We start from the raw sequence: 21,432 nt of genomic DNA, 5'->3' as shown, positions 1-21,432 counted from the left end.
CAGTTTCCTTTCTCCTTCTCCGGTGTGCAGTCCCTGCTTTTAACCCTTGCAATATATATATTTATCCTCTCATTGACTGAAACTTGTCCAGTTTTACATTCAGTGCGAAGTAATAATCAAACAGTATTTTTAAATGCATAAAAATGATACCCCCAGACACATACTTGATTGTACCCTTACAATTTCTGAGTGAAAAGCTAAAAAAACCAGTGCTAGCAGTATAAAATATTAGACTCACCTGGTATATCTGAACCACATTAGTCCCTAGATATTTTGCTCCATACAGTATCCCATCAGGCCATTTCACCTGAACAACTTCTCCTACTGCTGGTGGGCCCAGCTTCAGACAGTCTCTGTTCTATTTAAGAGAAAAAAAAATGACACCTCAGATTCGTTAGAAATCATCATCAGAAGGAAATTAAAAACTAGGGGCTAGATGCACTAATGACAGTGCTCATCGCTAAACCTCATTTCACAGTTTTAGCAACAATTGCTTTCACCGACCCGATGCAAAAAATGGCTCACCACAAGTTTTTCCGCTCGATTGCCCATTTTCCAAACCAGCCATGCAAATTAGCTAAAACCCCATGCAAAGTAGCCTTGCGATTGATGCACTAACATCGCTTGGCTATCCCTTTCAAAAAAAAACAACAACAGGAGTTTTAACTATTGGAAAAAAAATGACTGGTCACTCTGTTACCGACAGGTCTGCCTGTTTTTATTTTATTTTTATTTTTTTCAATGGCACATAAAAAAAATAATGATCAAAACATTCAAGATAATGAAGGGAATAGACTTAGTAGATAAAGACAGGTTGTTCATCCTCTCCAAGGTAGGGAGAACGAGAGGGCACTCTCTAAAGTTAAAAGGGATAGATTCCGTAGAAATGTAAGGAAGTTCTTCTTCACCCAGAGAGTGGTAGAAATCTGGAACGCTCTTCTAGAGGCTGTTACAGGGGAAAACAACCTCCAGAGATTCAAGACAAAGTTAGACAAGTTCCTGCTGAACCAGAACGTACACAGGTAAGGCTAGACTCAATTAGGGCACTGGTCTTTGACCTAAGGGCCGCTGCGAGAGCGGACTGCTGAGCATGATGGACCACTGGTCTGACCCAGCAGCGGCAATTCTTATGTTCCTCCCCCAAAAAAGGCAGGAGGGATGCCCACTCCCACAGGATGCTCCCCCGAACCCTCCTCCCCAGACATTGGAAGCTGGAAGGAAGCACGTCCCTCCAGCTCCAAGCTATGGAAAATGACCAGCCTTCCCCTACCCGTTGCACCATGTGATACACGGGGAGGAGCCTAATTGGCTCAGATGACTGAGGCACCTCCCTTTGGGGCCCCAGGCCTTTGAGCCAATCAGGGCCTTAGGCTCCTCCCTCTGTATCCCATGTGATGCAGGAGGGGCCTAAGGTCTGATGTCTCAGCAAAGCAGGGCTTTAAGCTCCTTCCTCTGTATCCCATGTGATGCATGGGGAGGGGCCTAAGGTACTGATTTGCTCAAACGTCAAACCCCTCCCTGTGCATCACATAGTTACAGAGGGAGGAGCCTAAGACCTTGATTAGCTCAGGGGTCTTAGGCGTCTGAGCCAATCAAGGCCTTAGGCTCCTCCCCGTACATCATATGATGCACTGGGGAGGGGAAGGCCCATCATTTTCCATGGGTGGAGATTTGAGCTGGAGGGACGTGCTTCCCTCCAGCTCCCATTTAGCAAAGGAAGGTTCGGGGAGTGGGGTAGTCTTTTTTTTTTTAATATGGTGTAGATTGTGCGTGTATAACACACACACATCTGTGCCATTAAAAAAAAAAAGAAGCCCTAACAGCAGTGACAGGAGCAGCTTTCAAATGACATTATAAGCAAATAAAAATAAAATATTTTTAATACATTGCTAATTATTACCTGCTTCTTTACCTAAACTGTTTTGCTCTAGCTCTCACTTTGCACTACACTTCCCCCTCCGTATTCGCGAATTCCGTATCTACGGATTTGCTTATTCGCGGTTTTAAACCAAAAATGCATTTTCATTTTCAGGGTATTTTAAGCCCTGTAAGCGTCCCCTTAAGCCTTACCTGGTGGTCTAGTGAGTTTTCGGGGCAGGAACGATCTTCCCACGCTCCTGTTCCATGCAGATCGCTCACAGGAAATGACTTGAGAGACTATGGGAGCTCAAGGCAGCCATTTCCTGTAAGCGATCTGCACGGGGCAGGAGCATGGGAAGATCGCTCCTGCCTGAAAACCCACTAGACCACCAGGTAAGGCTTAAGGCGGGGCTTTCAGGGCTTAAAATAGCTGGGGGAAGCGGGGGTTAGGGGAAGAACCGGTCTGAATATTATTCACGTTTTTTTAATATTCGCAGGCCAGCTCTCCCCCTAACCCCTGCAAATACGGAGGGGGAAGTGTACAGAAAAAAAAGTAGCAGAAAAAGATCAATCACACAGGTCTCCTTCAAGGCTAACACCTCTCCATAAATTATGTGGAAGAGGTCTGGAAGTGGGGATCGCATCTATTTCATATCCTCATTGAGACCTCAGGAAGGAACCTAGTGATCAAAACATTATTAGAGGTGCTGTAGAGCCATTTCTTATATGACTGGATGAGCTATATTTATCTTTTTTTTTTTAGTTGTTTAAATTCATGCAGAAATAAATGGCTAGATTGAACCTAATGACTTCATTAACGCATTTCCCTTTCTTAAACCTCTATACCATTTGAAAGAGAGCAAATATCTAATTATTCCCTTCTAGAATTGGATACTTCTTAAATTTAGTAAAAATATTCTGGCACAAGTGTCAAACCTTAAAAAAGGAAGTCATATTGAGCATTGGAAAATAATAATAATTAACTAATAAAAATAGTACACATTTAGGGCTCTTTTTACTAAGCTGCGATAGTGGTTTTAGCGTGTGCTTAGCGTGTGCAGAATTGCCATGCGTGCTAGACGCTGGTGTTAGTTTTCCTGCATAGTGCAGGGGTTTGCGCGCGCTAAAAACGCTAGCACATCTTAGTAAAAGAGGGGGTTAATTTTCCCCACCACCAATTTTCCCCATCCCGCTCCACCCGGCTACTTTTTCATGCCACCCTGCTGGAAAAAATTTCTGGGCAGAACAATGACAAGGTAACAACACAATGCAATAAAGCAAGTGGCCAACGCCAGAAGGATACCTGGCTGCACAGAAAGGGAAATAGCTAGCAGAAAGGGGAATGTGTTAATACCCTTCTACAAGTCAATAAGACCACATTTGGAGTATTGTGTTCAGTTTTGGAAGACATGTCTTTGACAAGGACATAAAAAGAGCTGACAGGGTTAATAGGGAAGCCGTCAAAATGATATGGGGCTCTGCTGAAAGGCATATGAGAAAAAAGATCTGAATATGAGGGCAAATCAAAAATTAAAGGCAATTATTAAATTACGTGATAACTGGAACAGAGCTAGCAAAAATATGTTGCTTTTTAGATAGTTCGTGCACACACAGTGCAGTGCTCGGCCTTTAGTCGTGTGGCAGCCACAAGGTCAGAAACATGGACACTCTATTGTAAGATTGCACCATCGAAGAATATCGTGCAGTAGTGCACTTTCTTTGGACAGAGGGAGTGAAACCTATGGAAATTCACAATCCCCGATATTGACTCAGTATGGACATAGCGCCGTGAAGCAACAAAAGGTTTATGAGTGGGTAAAAAGGTTTAAAGCAGGAAGAAAAGGTGTAACTGACAAAAGTTGTTCTGGTTGCCCATCAACATCACACACACAAGAGCACAATGATAGAGCAGTTGCCTTGACGGATAACGGTGTCTCAATAGGCTGCAAATTTGGATATCAGCTATGGATTTGCATTTGCCATAATGCATGATGACTTGGGATATAGGAAAATCTGCGAATGGTGGTTCCCAAATAAACAGCTTACTGATCTGCACAAGCAACAGCATGCGGAGGTTGTGACCCAGTTCCTGAGACAATATGAAGAAGATCCAAGTATTCTGGGGAGAACTGACACTAGTGACAAGACATGGGTGCATCACTGTGACCTAGAGAGCAAAAGACAAAGCGTGATGAAGTAAAGGAAGCGGTGCTCACCTGGCTTTGAGAGCAGCCAAAAAAAAAATTATTATTTTCTGTAGGAATACAGAAGCTAGTTGAACAATACAACAAATGCATCATCTTGCACGGGGACTATGTGGAAAAGTGATATGTTCAATTGCTCACAGTTACTTCTATTAAAGCCGTTAAATGTACTTTGCCTTTACTTTTTGATTTACCCTCATATTAGGGCTTTACATTGATTACAATTTTTAATCGTACAATTAATTACTATTAAAATTTTTAATCACATAAAGCACCCCTCACATTTCTAACTTGGAAGTTTTTGTGGTCAAAAATGGCAAATAAAGTTAGACGTTCTGGTGGTCTAGACGTTCTGGCAGCCAAGATGTCCAAGTAGGCGATTTAAAAAATATATATTTGGACATCCTGTTCGAAAATAGACATTTCTCCGCCTCTGACTTTGGATGTCTTGCAGGAAACGTCCAAAGTCGGACTCAGATGTCCTATTGGAAATGGCCCTCCACATCTTATCTTTTACACAAGTAGCATTTAAATCCAGTGTCTCTGTCATCTTCAACTCTAAAGAGGCCAATCTGTTAGCATGTTCTTCCAGTACTTTCTGGATCATAGGATAGTTAGGTGAAATTGAGTTAAATTACAAAACAAAACTTCTAGTTATTTTCATATAGGATGACCTGAGCGTTTGAAGCGCTCCCAAATGGGATCCATTGTGACAACATTTGGTCTCATTAACTCTGGCAGCCCAGGGTCAGAAAGTACCAATATCTCACTAATAGGGATTAAGGAGACTCCAAATTATACAAAACAAAGCAAACTCATAATGAAAGCAAAAAAATACGACCATGTGACACCACTTATGCTCAGAGCACAGTGGCTCCCAATCTCCTACAGAATCACCTATAAAATACTACTACTCATGTTTAAATCTTTAGCTACCAATGCCCTAGAATTCATTAACAGACTTCTGATCCTTTACACTGCTTTAAGATCACTTCAGTCACAATCTCAAAAACTTTTAGTGATTCCATCATTACGCCAAATAAATGATGATTCTATCCGATCTTCTATATTCTCTAGCTGCCCCCTCACTCTGGAACTCTATCCCAATCTACATTAGAGAAGAACCTCTACTTGAACGTTTCAAGTTGAAACTGAAATCCTTTCTATTCAGACGCCTTTGAAATATAAAACTTTTCTCTAACGGACTATCTCAGACGGGATTCCCATTTCCTACTGTTCTATCCCTAACTGTCTTACTGTCCTATTGATTTAGTGGAGTTCTCCCTCTACCGTCTTGTACGTCCACCGATTATAACTGTATGTATGATCCTATTTTTATGAAGTCTTTACACGGCTAAGAATTATGATAAGTGGTATTACACACTTTTAAATAATCTTGGAAACTCGATCCAGTTGCTGCTTCTTCCCTTCCGTTGTCAAAACTAGCAGGGTTGAAATCATGAGGCGAGAGTCCTCTGCAAATCTAATTGAGGCAATCTCACAGCCTCCTCCTTTCTCAAACTCCTCTTAGCAAACAAACCCACTGGCTGCAGGTGATTTTTCTGTCAATGGGTCTGAGTGAAGCACTGTTTCCAATGCTGCTGGTGTATAACTCCACCAGCGGAACTAAAGGAGTGGCCGCACCAGAACTCTTTACTGTTCCATTATTGCCTGTTGAAACACAGGGGCAAGGATGGGAGTCACTACCTTCCCTCTTCTTTCCTCATAATTCAGATAAGCCAGAAGACATGAAGCATGAACAAGCAGCTCAGAACATCAGGCAGGTGAGTCTTACTCAGGTGCCATCTTGATTCCTATCATGTCTGTGAGTCTTTAGAAGCTTGTCTCTTCTTTCTGCTGCAAGAATACAGGATTCAAACATTTTGCTGGTTTTTACGATGAGCAGCAAATGGAGAATGACCATAATATAGTCGTGCAACAAGTATAATTGGAAAAGTAAAAACTTGGCAAATGAAGACTGCCAAAAAAATAGCAAGGAAAACTTTCATACTCCCTCCTAAGACATATTTACCCATAACTCTCTGCCATCTTATTGCCACTATATTGGGGGACACATCCATAAGTAGAACGACTCTTTCCATCTGAATTTCCCTGATATTCAAAGTGATTTAATTGAACAGAAGTTGGCTCCTGCCCAGTTAAATTGAATTGGGCAGGCTATCCTTGGATTTTCAGCAGCATTTAACCATACGCTGCAGCTGAAAATTCAAACTACTATGGCACTATCCATTTAGCACATATCCTCCCACCTTTCCTAGAAGATATCTTCTAAAATAAAGTATTTAAGAAATGAGGAAGCACCATGAAAATTTTTAATTTGCAGAGCTCCAACAGATGCCATCAACCATTTGTGAGGTCCTGAATTCTGTCTGTGAAGGACATTTGCTACAGCTAGGAAACTTAGTTTTTATTTGTTTTGAATGTCAATCAATTCCCCTAATTACTACAAGAAATGCTGCTTTAAAACAGTAATACTATTGGAAATTGTTTGGAAGATGTGTAGAGGACACTATGTTATCCATATAAACAGGGTTTATTTCAAGACACTGATGGATGAAAAGATATGCACAAAAAGGTCAGTTAATTTCATATACTTACAACAATGTCTTCTGGAAAAGTGTCACTACTGAAGGATCCATCATCAAACACAATTTTATAGAAAGTCTGGGCTGTAACTTTGGTCACTCTGCAGCTGTAATATCTTGCATTCTTGTGCTTTGAGATGACAGTCTGACCAATTGATATAGCCTTCCCACTTAAGTTGGTTCTCTTTAAAATAGAAAAGTGAAAGTACAGTGTCAGCTGGGCAAATAAGTTGTGCAAACTCCTATCAGAATTCATAAGGCAGAAAAAATCCATCTGCAAAGTTTTGCACTTATTATAAATATACAATTTGAAAGATGTGATTATTATATGTATGCCTGTATTGATTAATCAATTCCATGAAAATGTGAGCCATGTCTCTTTTTTTAATTAAATTTTTGTGCAACAAGCTACAACCTTTTTAAGCTTTCTTGTCAACTACCTTGAAATTAATATCATTTTCTACATATAACCGAATCCTTTATGTGATGTTCAATAACTTAAAAACAAACCAAAAAAAGTACATTTTACAATTTGTCAAGTGTAAAAACTGCGGTACTGGCCACTCATTTTTTTTACTCTGTTCAAAAAGTTCCAGGACAGTTTGAATTGTGCATCAATGGGAAGTTCTTTTAAGATGCACTAGGCAGCAGTAAGTAGCTTGAAACCTCATAAATAACCTCCATTTTTCCGTTTGTTGTTATCTGTTTTCGTCTCCGAACTACAGCAGTTTTTGTAAAAGTGTGTTTTTGTAATAGGCTATTTTTGCATCAAGTGCGACCTCAATGAGCAGAGCTACAGCATGAAGTTCTGCTTTAAATTGGGTAAGACCACTATAAATTTATGAAATGTTGAAAGTGGCTTATGGGGAACATATCATGAGTCGAGGAAGGTGTTTTGAATGGTATTCATGCTTCAAAAATGGTTGTGAATCAATGGAAGACAATTTACGAACTGGAAGACCATCAATGTCAACTGATGATGATCATGTTGATCCAAGTGAAGGTTATTCTGCACGCTAATCAGTGATTAACTGTTAGAGAATTGGCAGAGGAATGCAACATCTCTATTGGTTCATGCCACAACATTCTAACAGAGAAGTTGGAAATGTCTTGCGTTGCAGCAAAGTTTGTTCTATGGTTGATGACCAGAAGAACAACCATGCCATGATCTGTTAGAATCTTCTTGAGCAGATAAATGAAGATGAAGCATATCTTAATAAGCATTTCTTGGTAGTATGAACTATGATTTATTTCATACTCTGTTAGGACTAAACCTAGCACAACTGGTGAATGATATACCTATACAAGTCTCCCGCCTATACAGGGAAGATCAGAGAGGGATTTAGGGCTCCTTTTACAAAGGTACGCTAGCGGTTTAACGCACGTAATAGCGTGTGCTAAACCGCCGGCCGTGCTAGCCACTACCGCCTCCTCTTGAGCAGGCGGTAGTTTTTCGGCCAGCGCGGGGTTAGCGCATGATTAAAAGTCGCTAGCACAGCTTTGTAAAAGGAGCCCTTAGTGTCATAGGGACTTTTAGAATTGGTTGACAAATGGGCACCTGATGTGTAATTTCTACCTGAGGCACCAAACCCCTGCCTAGACTAGTGTCTCTCAAACTCTCTTTTTCTCTGGCACTCTAAATGGAGCAAATTTTTTTCACGTCACATTATCCCATCGGCAGAAGGTCACGACGGGTGTTCTGTACGGGTCCGCACTGTCGGCGGCTTTATTTAATCTCTACTTCATCCCCCTCTGCAGATTGTTACGGTCCACTCAGGTCTCGTATTGGCTTTATGTGGATGATGTTCAGTTCATTCTCCCTATTGGAGATTTTGGAAAGGCTACAGGGGGGTGATGACTGAAGGGGCACATATATTCCTTGTAAGTTTTCTATTCCTGCTTGAACTGCTGAAAACAGCTTGCATGTGCCAAGAAATCACAAGGTCATTTTCTCTTTGTGTTCTGAGCTCTGTGTTTTACATCTTGTGCTTTAGAGAGATAAGAAAAATTACTAGACCTTAGATGGAAACTTCCCACTAACCACCCCCCCCCTTATGTTTGCTACCTCTTTCTAATGTATCCTGTTACCAAATATGGTCTTTCCTACAGTCATGTTGCTTTTATGTATCCTGTTACCAAATATGGTCTTTTCTACAGTCATATGCTGAAAAAACTGACCCAGGTATAATGCTATATAAATGGATGTAAGACTCATAATAAATGGACATCTCCTGGAACGTGATGTAGTCTGTTCTTTCTAGGGAGGTGCCCTCAGATGCATCTGTACAAGAGACGATAGAGTGTGTGTGTGTGAGGCAGTATTGGGACCAGAACCTTTTCAGCTGGGGGCTCATCCGGGATTGGATTGGTGCCAAGACTCTAGTGAGTATGAATTTCAATGCTCACTGGGGTCTCTGCCCTCTTCCAAGCCCTTATTTGATTATTGAGGCTTTTAGCAAGTCTCTTGGAGTTTGGGGAACTCCTGCAGTACTTTTGAGTAGCCACACGTTCTTTTGGGAAGAACAAAATTATTAATAGACACGCCTGCCTTGCTCTGTCGTCTGTAGGGAACAAACGCTTTGTGCATGCTTTTTTTTTCTTCTTTCTTTATGCATGCGTTTTCTTCTTTCTATTGCTTAGAAGATAAGGTTTATAGAGTATAAGTTTGTATTGTATTGTATATTATTGTGTCTTGCTTATAAGATAAGGTAAGCAAGACTTGTGTCTTACCACGTTGTATTTTGTTATGGGTCAGAAAGGCACTAAGGATCCTCCCTCTCTTAAGACAGATGAGACTTGTAAAGCTTATGTTGTCCGTGTGTGTGATACTCTCCCTCCAGTACACATCTCTCTGTGTCACCAGTCCTCCCCCGTATACTTTGCACTGCCTATACACTTAACACTGAGGCAGCACATACTGTAATGTGACATGCATTGCTGGCAGTGTTCGATAGCTGTTTTCAGTCTCAATCTTCCTTTCCTCCTGCCATAGCTTGTAAACAGAATTGTTTCTTGGCTCCATCTTGAACATGAAATAGTCTGACCCTGACTCATATTTTGAGTCCCTCCTTCGGCTGCTACCCTCTGCTTTGAAGGAAACTTCTGTCGCTTCTTGTGCTGTGTTTCCGTGTCTTTTGACTGTCCACCCTATGCTCTCTGTTGATCAAGGCTAATGTTTTTCCTCACTGACCATCTGGCTGTCTGCCAGAAAGATTTGCAAGTTGTAAATTCTCTCTGTGCTTATCTGGACACTCTAGTCACTGACCTCAAGGAATGTGATTTTGGTTTACTCTTTCTGACTTAAAGCAACATTCCTCTGATTTGCAGTCTGAATTAGATAGAGCAAAAGCACTTTTGGCTGCCAGACCAGCTCCTGTCAGAACTTACTTACACTATCAGGGTCCGCGCATTAATGCTGAACCTTCTATGGGAATTAATGGGATTCTGACTAAATCCTACTATACTACACCCCTGTCTATAGCTCATCCAGATACAGGCTCTACTTTATTCTAGCACTATTTTCATTTTATTCCCCACTGCCCTGTCAGTCTGGGCTTCTGCTGACACTGATGTAGGCTCTATTTCATGCACCCCCCCTATCGTGCTTCTCTGAAATCACTCACTCCCGTTTTCATCAAGCAGTACTCACTCTCCCGGGAAAAGGAGAGGGCCATGACCTCATTGATTTATTCCTTTCTTTCCTCTGGCATTATTAAGTCTACCATCTCATCTTTCCGTCCCTCCTCTCCTCCATTCCATCTGCAAGCCACTATTTTCTCTGTCATTGAAGAATGTTTTGTTTTTTCTGTCCCTGTTGATGAGGCTACTCAGCCCCTTTTTGCCTTCACCTTCCAGCAACAGCAGTATACTTGGTATAGAATGCCCCAGGGCTATGTTGACTCCCCTGTGGTGTTCTCCATTGTCCTTCGGGCTACTCTGCAGCCATGGACTACCCCTCATGGTTCTGTCCTCATCCAGTATGTGGATGACCTCCTCCTATGTTTCATAACTCAGGAGACCTGTCAGGCTGATAGCCTGGACTTTTTACAATGGTTGCCTGTGTGTGGTCACAAGGTGTCACGAAAGAAACTGCAATGGTGTAAATCTGAGGTGGAATACCTGGATTTTGTCCTATCTCATGGTCAGAAGAAAATTAGCACTTCTCGCATTGCCGCTGTTCTGGGTCTGCCCTGCCCAGCTACCAAGAAAGACTTGCTTACTTTTCTTGATATGATTGGTTACTGCCGCCAATGGATCTCTCATTGTTCCTTCTATGACCAGATTCTGAGACAGACCCTGGGTCCTGAAATGACTGATCTTATCAGATGGACTAAAGAAATGTTGGATGCTTTTGGATATTTGAAATGTGCTTTGGTTTTTAGCCCAGGCTTGGGTTTTCCTGATTATAATCAAATGTTTCACCTATTTGCTTGAGACAATTGTAAAACCATGGCGGGAGTCCTGGCACAAGATCATGGTGGTAACTTATACCCTGTTGCCTTTTTTTCTAACAGTCACTCCTGTTCAAGTACAGACATGCCTGCCTGCTTTAGAGCCCTGGCTGCATATGCTATCGTGGTAGAGATGGCCCACTCATCTGACCCTTGGTCTTTGGACCCCCTACCTCCCCTGTTCTCCTTCCTCTTCTTTCCCCTCCTGCTTTTCCCCCTTCCTCTATTTTTTCCCCACCTTCAATCCTTTGTTTCCCCTTCTGAACTTGACGCCTGGAACCTGGCCAGTGCCCAAAGCCGCCCTTTGGACGGACTTTGGTGCAAAGAGGGGAGAAACCCTGTATACCAGTTGCTAGCTCTCCTTTACATTTCAACTTCTTGACAGTGATTTTTTCATTCTTGACCTTCGTTCCCTGATACAGACATATATAGCTCGATGTATAACCTGTCTCCGCGCTAATCCCGGAACAAAACTCCAGAAAACACTGCCACTTATCTAAACTAGAAAACTACAAAAGGCAGAAATAGTCAAAGGGTTCAGAGAGTAGCCGCTCAAGGTAAATCACCTATACACACAATGCAAAACATGCGTAAATTTACTAAGAATAAAGTGTAAGGTGCCCTCAGTGTGAGGGAGCAGCGATGGGAGACAAGGCTCCAATGCTTCACAGAGTCAGGTAAAGGTAATATACCTCCACCTCCACCCCCACCCGCACACCATCACTGGGCACCCAATGTGTGCAATCAATGAAAAGTGGAAACTCACAAATCAATAAAGTTAAATTAATATGTGTAACAAGTGAAAACCACTGAGCGACCACTCACTGAACCCTTCAGCCAACTCCCCAACAAAATCAAAAAATAACAGACTTAGCTGAAAGATGAAAGCATTCCTGAGGCTCAAACAGCAAAACGCCGCAGGATACCAGGTTTAACCAGCCTGGTTTCGGCACTAAACCCTCCCTCCAGCTGACTCGGACTCCCACCACTTTGTGATAATGGGTTCCTGAAGAAGGGTTTGGTCCCGAAACCAGGCTGGTTGAACCTGGTATCCTGCAATGACTGTGTTTTTAAACCGGAAAGTGCTCAGAAGAGAGTGAACCAAAATGGTAAATCTCTGCTTAGCCGCCTGGCCCTGGATATGATCCTTGCTGAGTAGGGGGGTGTCTGTAAAATTTTCCCCAGTACTTTATCTTGTTGCACCTTTATTCCTGACAATACAGTTCCTACGGGTAAGGATACTATTGCCATTCAGAAATTAGAGGACCTCTCTGCTGAGCTCAAACGTTACTCTGGTTTATCTAATCCTTGGGATCAGTACTTTAGATGGATGCAGGGATGGATAAAAGATCTTATTATTGTTATAATCTCTATTATTATTTGTACCTATGTTGCTTATGTCATTTTTAGACTGCTTATGTGTTGTAGTGCTCGTATTACTGCTCCTAAGCCCCCTCCTCAAGAGACATATCTGGATTATCCCTCCCTTCAACCTGATGCTGTACACTTATGATGTCATTTTCATGACGTAAGAGGGGATTGTAGGGGCACATATATTCCTTGTAAGTTTTCTATTCCTGCTTGAACTGCTGAAAACAGTTTGTATGTGCCAATAAATCACAAGGTCATTTTCTCTTTGTGTTCTGAGCTCTGTGTCTTACATCTTATGCTTTAGAGAGATAAGAAACATTACTAGACCTTAGATGGAAACTTCCCACTAACCTCCCCCCCATTATGTTTGCTACCTCTTTCTAATGTATCCTGTTACCAATTATGGTCTTTCCTACAGTCATGTGCTGAAAAAACTGACCCATGTATAATGCTATATAAATGGATGTAGGACTCATAATAAATGGACATCTCCTGGAACGTGATATAGTCTGTTCTTTCTAGGGAAGTGCCCCCAGATGCATCTGTACCAGAGACGACAGAGTGTGTGTGTGTGAGGCAGTATTGGGACCAGAACCTTTTCAGTGACAAAGACTATAGGCTGGATGAATTCTAATACATTAAAATTAAGTGTAAAGAAAACTAAGGTAATATGTTTTGTTCAATCATTCAAATAAATTTTTCCTGATAAAATTGACTTACTCAAAACCACTGTTGCAATATCTAAAGAGGTGAAATATTTTGGGGTATTGGTGAATTTTTGTTTGATGTTTAGGGGGGCATGTATGTGCAGTGGTTAAAAAAGTATATTTTAAGTTGCTGTTGCTGAGCAACTTGCAATCGTATTTGTCAGGTTCTATGTTTAAGACTGTCCTGTAGAATGTGATGTTATATATTGACTACTGTAACTTACCCCCTCTTTTACTAAGGTGAGCAATGCTTTTTAGCACACGGTAAATATTAGCGCGCGCTAAACACGCACTAAATGCTAACATTTGCATGTTATCTTATGGACATGTTAGTGCGCGCTAAAAGCTTAGCACACCTTAGTAAAAGAGGGCTTTGGTATTTTTGGTATACCTGCATCGTTGCTGTGTGCGCTGCAGGTTGCTCAGAACTTGAATGTTCAAACTTTGTTTAGACTGCGAAAGCATGATCATGTGACAAAATGCTATGCATCTTTATATTGGTTGAAATTAGAATATCAAATTCTTTATAAACTATTAGTTACAGTTTATCTTTGCATTCATAATCCGGCACAGAGGTATTTGATGGATAGAATTCTGCAGTATGCAGAAGAAATTCTTACCTTTGGTGCCTACAAGGGATACCTTGATTTTGCCTACGAGTGCAGAGTGGCGTCTTTTCTGCTCCTGCGCTGCTGCTAGGTGCAGGTTTTCCACTGGGCACTATTGTGGACAGACCACTAACGTCACAGAGGTCCTCCAGGAACTACCTAAAAGTCCGCCATGACTGCGGGCGGAGCAGTAGGGCGTGAGCTAAATGACTTAACGAGCCGGGGAAAAATTTATCTTTAAAATAAATTTGTTCCAGCGTGCAATAGTAGCCTTAGAAGCGCCATCCCCCTGACAAGGACCTGCTAGAAGGACAAAGAGATGATCTGATTTCCGGATCTCCTAGGTCCTCTACACATAAGAGTGAAGAACCCGACTGACATCTAACTTGCGCAACTGCTTCGGCTCAGAAAATCTCTCCCGACTTCCCAACACCAGGAGGACCACTGCCTGATTGACATGAAAAGGAGAAACTACCTTTGGCAGAAAAGAAGGAACAGGCCTCAAGACCACCCACTCCCTAGAAAACTCCAAGAAGGGAGCCTACAAGAGAAAGTTTGCAGCTCAGAAACATATCTAGCTGAAGTAATGGCCACCAAGACGACCGCTTTAAGAGTAAGGTCCTTCAAGGAGCAGTCGCCCCATGGTTCAAAAGGAGGGTGCACTAGCACTGACAGAACCAGATTCAGATCTCAAGATGGAACAGAGGGTCATACAGGAGGCTTGAGAAATTTGGCTGCCTGCAAGAAGCAAATCACATCAGGAACGGCAGTCAAACGCTGACCTTTCAACAACCCACGAAAGGCTAAGGCCGCAAGCTGAACCCAGAGAGATTACCAAGCCAGTCTCCTATCCAAGCCATCATGCAAGAACTCTAAGATGTTAGGCAGGGAAGCGCACAAAGAAACCACTCCAAGTGCATCACACCACTCCTCAAATAGACGCCAAACCTTCACATAAGCCCGAGAGGTGGAAAGCCTCTGGGACCCCAAGAGAGTGGAAATCACTTTATCTGAATACCCCTTCTTACCTAGGCGACCCCTTTCAAGAGCCAAGCTGTAAGACAGAAGGGACCCGGATCGAACATTGGAATGGGACCCCGAGTCAGAAGGTCATCCAAAAGATGCAGAGGAAGAGGATCCGCCACCAGATGCTTCACCAGATCCGCGTCAAGGCCAATCCGGAGCCACCAGAACCACAAGACCCAGATAGTGAGAAGAACTCTGCCCACTAATGGCCACGGAGGGAACACATACAACAGCCCCTCTGTTGGGCATGGTTGAACCAGAGCATCCAGACTCTTGGCCTGACCATTTTTGTGACAACTGAAGAAGTGTGGCATTTTGGTGTTTACACTCTTTGCCATCAGGTCCATCAGGGGCTTATCCCAAGACTGCACTATCAACTGAAAGGTCACAGGGCTTAGACATCACTCTCCGAGATCAAGCACATGATGACTGAGGAAGTCCACATGAACATTCTCCACTTCGGCTCTGTGGGAGGCCGAGATATCCTGAAGGTGGGACTCTGCCCAGACCATTAGCAGAGCTGCCTTCTGTGCTACCTGAGTGCTCTAGGTGCCTCCCTGACGACTGATGTAAGCCACCTGACTGACTTGCTCGACAAGAAGGAGCAGAAGGCTAACAGCGTCGGACGGATGGTTCTGGTCTCCCAACATATTGATCGACCAGGACGCCTCCTCTGTGGACCAGGTGCCCTGAGCTGAGTGACCTAGACACTGAGCTGCCCAACCGAGGCGACTGGCATCCGTGAGAAGCACTATCCACTGTGATTGATCCAGACTCGTCCCCTGAACGAGATGAGAGGTCTGGAGCCACCAATGAAAACTGCAGTGCGCCAAGCCTCGCAGAGGAACAGAGAGATCCAAACTGTGCCTCTGGGGTGCCCACCTCCGGAGCGCCCACCTCCGGAGCAGAGCATACTGAAGAGGACGCATGTGGGTCTGCACCCACCTCACTAAATCTAGGGAAGCCGCCATCGACCCCAAGACTTGGAGGAAATCCTGCGTCCGAGGACACCAGGACGCCATAAGGAGGCGAATCTGAAATTTAAATTTGCTTACCCGGGCCTCTGGAAGGATGAACTTCCCCAAGGAGGTGTCGAACAGAACCCTAAGGTACTCCAGATGCTGAGATGGGACTAACCGACTCTTGGAAAGGTTGAACACCCATCCCAGCAACTGGAGAATCTCCACCACCCGAGCCATAACCCGGGTGCTCTCCTGCAACGACTTTGCCTGAATCAACCAGGTAGGGATGCACCAGAATGCCTTCTGACTGCAAGGCTGCCACGATGACCACCATCATCTTGGTGAACATCCGGGGAGCTGTGGCCAAGCCAAATGGCAGCGCAAAGAACTGATAGTGCTGATCAAGCGCTGATGGGAGGCCCGAATGGGAACATTCAAGTAGGTCTCCATCAGATCGAGAGAAGTCAGGAACTCCCCCGGCTGAATCACCAGAATGACTGCCACAGTGTTTCCATGCGAAGAGAGGGAATTCTGAGAGCCATGTTGACCCCTTTTAAATCTAGGATGAGCCAAAAGGTCCCCTCCTTCTTGGGCACCACAAAGTAAATCGAGTACCTGTCGGTGCCACACTCCTGAGGGGGCACTGGAACAACTGCTTTGAGATCTAGCAAGCATTGAAAGGTCTGGCGTCTGGTGTGTCAGGCGTCTTCCATGCCGCCTGACACGGAGAGGCTAAAAAATGGATCTGGCAGAGAGCGGGCAAACTCCAGAGCATAACTGTCCAGCACCACCTCCAGGACCCACGATCGGACGTGATCTCGGCCCACTTGGGAAAAAATCTGCACAGCTGGGCACCCACCGGAACCAAAGCAAGCGCCAGCAAAGAGTCATTTTGCAGGATGGGCAGCGGGGGAACCAAAGGAGGGATTCACAGCCCCCCGACGGGCCCCACCCGAAAGGACTGCATGCACTGATAAAACCGACCCCGGGAAAACCCCGAAGCCTGGAAAGTAGCAGCCCCATGCCCAGGGCAATACTTGCAGAACTCCCGCAGACGCCTGCGGGCAATGACACCCCGAGATACTGGGCGGGCACGGTCCTCAGGCAGACGGGGCACCTTAGAGTCTGTCAGAATGTGGACCAACTTATCTAAGTCCTCTCCAAACAAAAAAGACCTCCAAAAGGGAAATTTGGTAAGCTTAGTTTTGGATGCCGCATCCGCCGACCAAGCGCAAAACAACAAGGTACGGCGTGCGGCCACTCCAAAAGCCATAGACTTGGCTGACATCCGCACCAAGTCATAGAGAGTGAAAAGGATTAGGTCCCAATTCCTACCCCATACTCTCTCTGTCATTTGGGAGCCAGATGCATCTGGGGACATATCGTAGAGGCAAGAAATTATCTCCGAAACATGTCCGCTTTACACCTCTTTTATATCATTTTACATGAATCAGTGTTGTCAGCATGTGTCAGCATGTGACGTAAATACCAACCATATATGGACACAGGTCACATGAAACTTTAAAGAAATAACAAGCATTTTTTTACTATCTAAAGGCTGAAGTCCAGAGGGTCAGCAGAGTCTTTTTCTTATCTAAAGCTGCTTGCAAATATGGCTTATGAAAACAATTGAATTCACTTCACAACAAGATAAGAACACATCTTTTCAAACATAAATGTCCTTGCAGTATTTCAGAGAAGGAAAAACAAACAGGGTCTGGTTTTTCTTACAGCTTTAAACAGCATATGGAAAACTACAAGACGTGTCCCTTCAGAGAGCATCCAAGAGGAACGAGGCAGCCATCTCAATCTTTGCCACCTCCTGATCTACTAAGGACCAGTCATCATACTCATGATCCAGGACACACTCTGCCCACTGAAACGTGGCGCAAGCCAACAGCCCCCATCCAACCCCCCCCAAAATCCGCTTGGACCCCCAAAGGCAGAGACATCATAATTCTGCTTAAGAATGGTCTCCAACTTACGCTCCTCAGAGTCCTGCAAGGCAGAACCGCCCTCAACAGGTACGGTATGCCGCTTAGCAATCGCCGAGACCACCGCGTCCACCACTGGTGACTTTAAAGTAGCCCTATCCCTCTCCAGGATGGGATACAAAAAGCCATGGCGTGTGCTAACCAAAACGATGTCTCTGACATATTTCACTGCGCCAGTACCAGATCCCAAATATCCTGATGCATAGGAAAAGAGCGGGAAACAGTACGGATCCGCTTAAGAAGAGGTTCCCCCCACACGCGCGGTCTCTGGTGGCGCTTCTTCAAAATGCAGCACCAATGAGACCTGCTGAATCAGGTCTGGTAGCTCATCCCTCTGAAAAAGGTATACCACGGAAGCTTCTTTGCTGGAAGACGGGAAACCCGCCGCCAGCGGCTGTCCCCTCAAGAAGATCTTGGAATTCCTCAAAAGGGTCCAGATCCTCATCCAGGCCGACACGCTCCTCTGACCACCATTCCTCATCCCAAGTCACCCTCGGGCACTTGTACGAGGGAGGAGAAAGAGGGGACGCCAAAGGAGAAGAGAGAGGCAAAGCCACAGGGGGTGCGGAGGAACCCCCCTCCTCCGAAACTCCCTGGTCGCACGTGGGACCCCCAAGCTGCCCGAAAATAGGTTCTGCACAATGCATAAATTAAATCAGGGGAACCCCCCCTGGGGGTCCCAAGGGACTCCCTGCCACAGCAGGGGACCCAGCTGAAACCTGCCCGTTTTTCCAATACAGGGGGAAGGTCACTTGAGGTTGCAGAGAAAATGGAGGGGCCAGACTGAGAAATGGCGAAGTTCCCGCCAAAAATAACCCCTCTAGGGCCTGTAGCGGCTGGGAAGCCTGAACTTTCCCAGCCGCTAAAGCAGGCAAGCCGGCATCAGCTGAGAGGGAGTCCGAGCCGAACTGGCGGAAATGGAATCCTTTTTACCCTTACCGTTGGCGGCTGAGGAAAACCCTCTGTGGGCAGTGGAGGAAGACCGGGCTGCCCCACTACTTCCGGCCGACTCGCGAGACACTAGCGGCAGGGAGCTCTGTATGCCTGCAGACCTTGCCGAAGGAGCTCCACTAACGCACCGGCCTGTACACCGCTTGCACAGGCCATCTGCGAGTGCCTTGTGTCTGGAGCAAAATGAACACTTTTTTCCCTGCAAAGTACTCATTGCTCCATATGCGACCTAGCTAAAACAAAAGTGCCGGTTAGTAAAATACAGCAAAGTTAAAGGGAAAGCAACCCTTCAGACCTGAACTACCTCAGGATTTTTTTGCTTGAATTAGGGGGCAAGGCTTACTGCTGTGGCCTCTCTAAAAAAAATTTGGGGAGGTGGAGGAAATGGGTGAGGGACCCAGCATGAGACCCGCTGGGTTGACACCCGAGGTCAGACAGACTCCCTAACAGGGCCCACCCAAGATCAATCAGGCCAATATGTACGTGTACATCTGGTAGCACCAAAGAAATGATTCATGGCAGTAATAGTAGTTTGCTATGATCTTATTATAGTAAGATTTAATTTTCATGCATGCTTATAAAAAAAATAAAAGTATTGATGCTGATGCTTTAGATGTTCTGCTATAATCACTTACTCAGTCAAACATGTAGTTCTATCAAATGAGCTATCATTTAAATACATGTCTTAATCTGTCACACACTCCAATTCTATAGAACTGCTGATCTTATCATTGACAACAATCATCACAGGATTACTGAAACATGGCAAGAACAATTCTGAAAAAGTACTGTGGCTGAGTAGCTTACATTGATTAGAAGAAACTTTCAAAGATTAGTTCTTACCACATGATTGCTTTTATGTCTGAAGCATGTAATATAGATGACATGAGGCCAGTCACTGGGCTCCATCAATACTCCTGCAGCATGAGCACAGGTAACATGAAAGGAGGTTGGACAGCGCCCAAATGAACATTGAACACAGGCCCCCGAGGTGTTCTCAAATCTTTGTCTGCAGAAAATACATTTCTATAGGGGAAAAATTTATAATAATAAAAAATTGTATAGTAAATAGGGAAGTACAGTACAGTTAAACTTCAATTTAAGAAAACAGTTTCTACAACATACATCAAAATACAGAGACTGAGTCCTCTTTGAGGGCCAGATTAAAGAAATATTCTGGTAAGGGTGTGTGAACCACATGTTGTATGAGACCCGATGTTTAGAAACTGATAAACTGAAAGCATAACTTGAAATTGTAGGGCATACCAAAATGTTGGTTGGTATACTAAAGTTTAATTCAGATTCTAAAGTGGACACTGCATCATCTTAGGTAAAGTATTACTCTTTTTATTTTCTTTTTTGACTTAAGGCTACCATTGCGCGTTGGATCAAAGAGACTATTGCGGACTTTATAGAATCAGGGCCTAAGTGTGTTGGAGGGAGGGGTGGAATTAGGGAATCCCTGGATGGTTGTGAATGAACACTCCTGGCATCAGATCCCATTCTTGATGCCAGTTCATCTAATTATAAAGGAGCAGGAGGAAACTACCAAGTCAAAAAAGAAAATAAAGAGAGGCCATCCTGCAAGAACTCCAAGATGTTAGGCAGGGAAGCATGAAAAGAGACCACTGCACTCCCCCCACCTGCCCTCAAAGATACGCCAACCCGCACATAAGCTCGAGATGTGCTCAATTGCTCCATATGTGACCTAACTAAAAGAAAAGTGCAGATTAGTTAAAAAAATACAGTGATTTACAATATATTTAAAGGGAAAGCAATCCTTCAGACCAGCACTACCACATAATTTTTTTTTTTTTACAGAACAGACTCCACTGGCTTTCAAAGCAGTATGCCTTGCTTGAATTAGGGGGCAAGGCTTACTGCTGAGGCATCTCTAAAAAATGTTGGGGCGGTGGAGGAAAGGGAGGGGAGGGACCCAGCACGAGACCCGTCGCATTTGACACCCCCGAGGTCAGACGGACCCCCAAACAGGGCCCACTCAAGCTCAAACTCCAACAGCCCTATCAAGGGAGATGGGTACAGCTCCTCACACCTGCTGAGACTGAAAGAAGACTGATAGGAATAGGGGAAGGTACCTTTTATGTACTATTCCACAGTTTTTATTTCAGTCTCCACCTGCTGGTCATGATGAGATATATACCCGCTTGTAAGATACCTATACCGGTCTGGAGAGTTGCTAAAGAAATACCATTTTTCTGTGGTACAACCAAAGCGGTTTACATATACTATATGCAGTTACTTTATCTGCCCCTAGTGGTCTCACAATGTAAGTTCTTTTTGTAGTGTGTATCTACTGAAGGCAGCCCTCATTCTGTTGGGTTATAAGAAGCAAAAGCTAGGTGAACTGCCCCTTGCAGTCAAGCATGTAGTTTGCTTTCACCAAAATGGGCAGAACAAGAATCCTGGCAGAACAATTGACTGGTTAGGGTAGAATTCTGACACCACCTTAGGATAGGACTTAGGATGTGTGTGAAGAACTACTTTATTATGATGAAATTTAGCATAAGGTAGATTAGATACTAGGGCCGGAAGCTTACCAACCCTGTGGACTGACATGACCATCACAAAAAAAAAAACCCCTCACTTTCCAAGTTAGATACTTCAGATGGCAAGAATCAAGTGACTCAAAAAGAGCCTTCATTAGCTGAGTTAGGATGACACTGAGATCTCA

General features: G+C 44.0%; 1 protein-coding gene across 2 annotated transcripts in view; it reads right to left on the bottom strand.

Moving 5' to 3' along the window:
* KDM4C (lysine demethylase 4C) overlaps positions 1-21,432 on the bottom strand; it is a 405,781-nt gene that overhangs the window by 71,670 nt on the left and 312,679 nt on the right. For both annotated transcript variants that reach the window (XM_033918713.1, XM_033918724.1), the window contains exons 18-20: positions 19,584-19,766; positions 6,684-6,854; positions 239-358 (exon numbers count right to left, since the gene is read on the bottom strand). In XM_033918713.1, the coding sequence (XP_033774604.1) occupies positions 239-358; positions 6,684-6,854; positions 19,584-19,766 (474 nt within the window). The remainder of the gene's footprint in view (positions 1-238; positions 359-6,683; positions 6,855-19,583; positions 19,767-21,432) is intronic.

This window comes from Geotrypetes seraphini, chromosome 1 (genome assembly GCF_902459505.1).
Source record: "Geotrypetes seraphini chromosome 1, aGeoSer1.1, whole genome shotgun sequence".
In the NCBI taxonomy this organism is placed as follows: Eukaryota; Metazoa; Chordata; class Amphibia; order Gymnophiona; family Dermophiidae; genus Geotrypetes; species Geotrypetes seraphini.
Note: the sequence above shows the minus strand (reverse complement) of the source record. Positions and strands in the feature narration are given on the sequence as shown.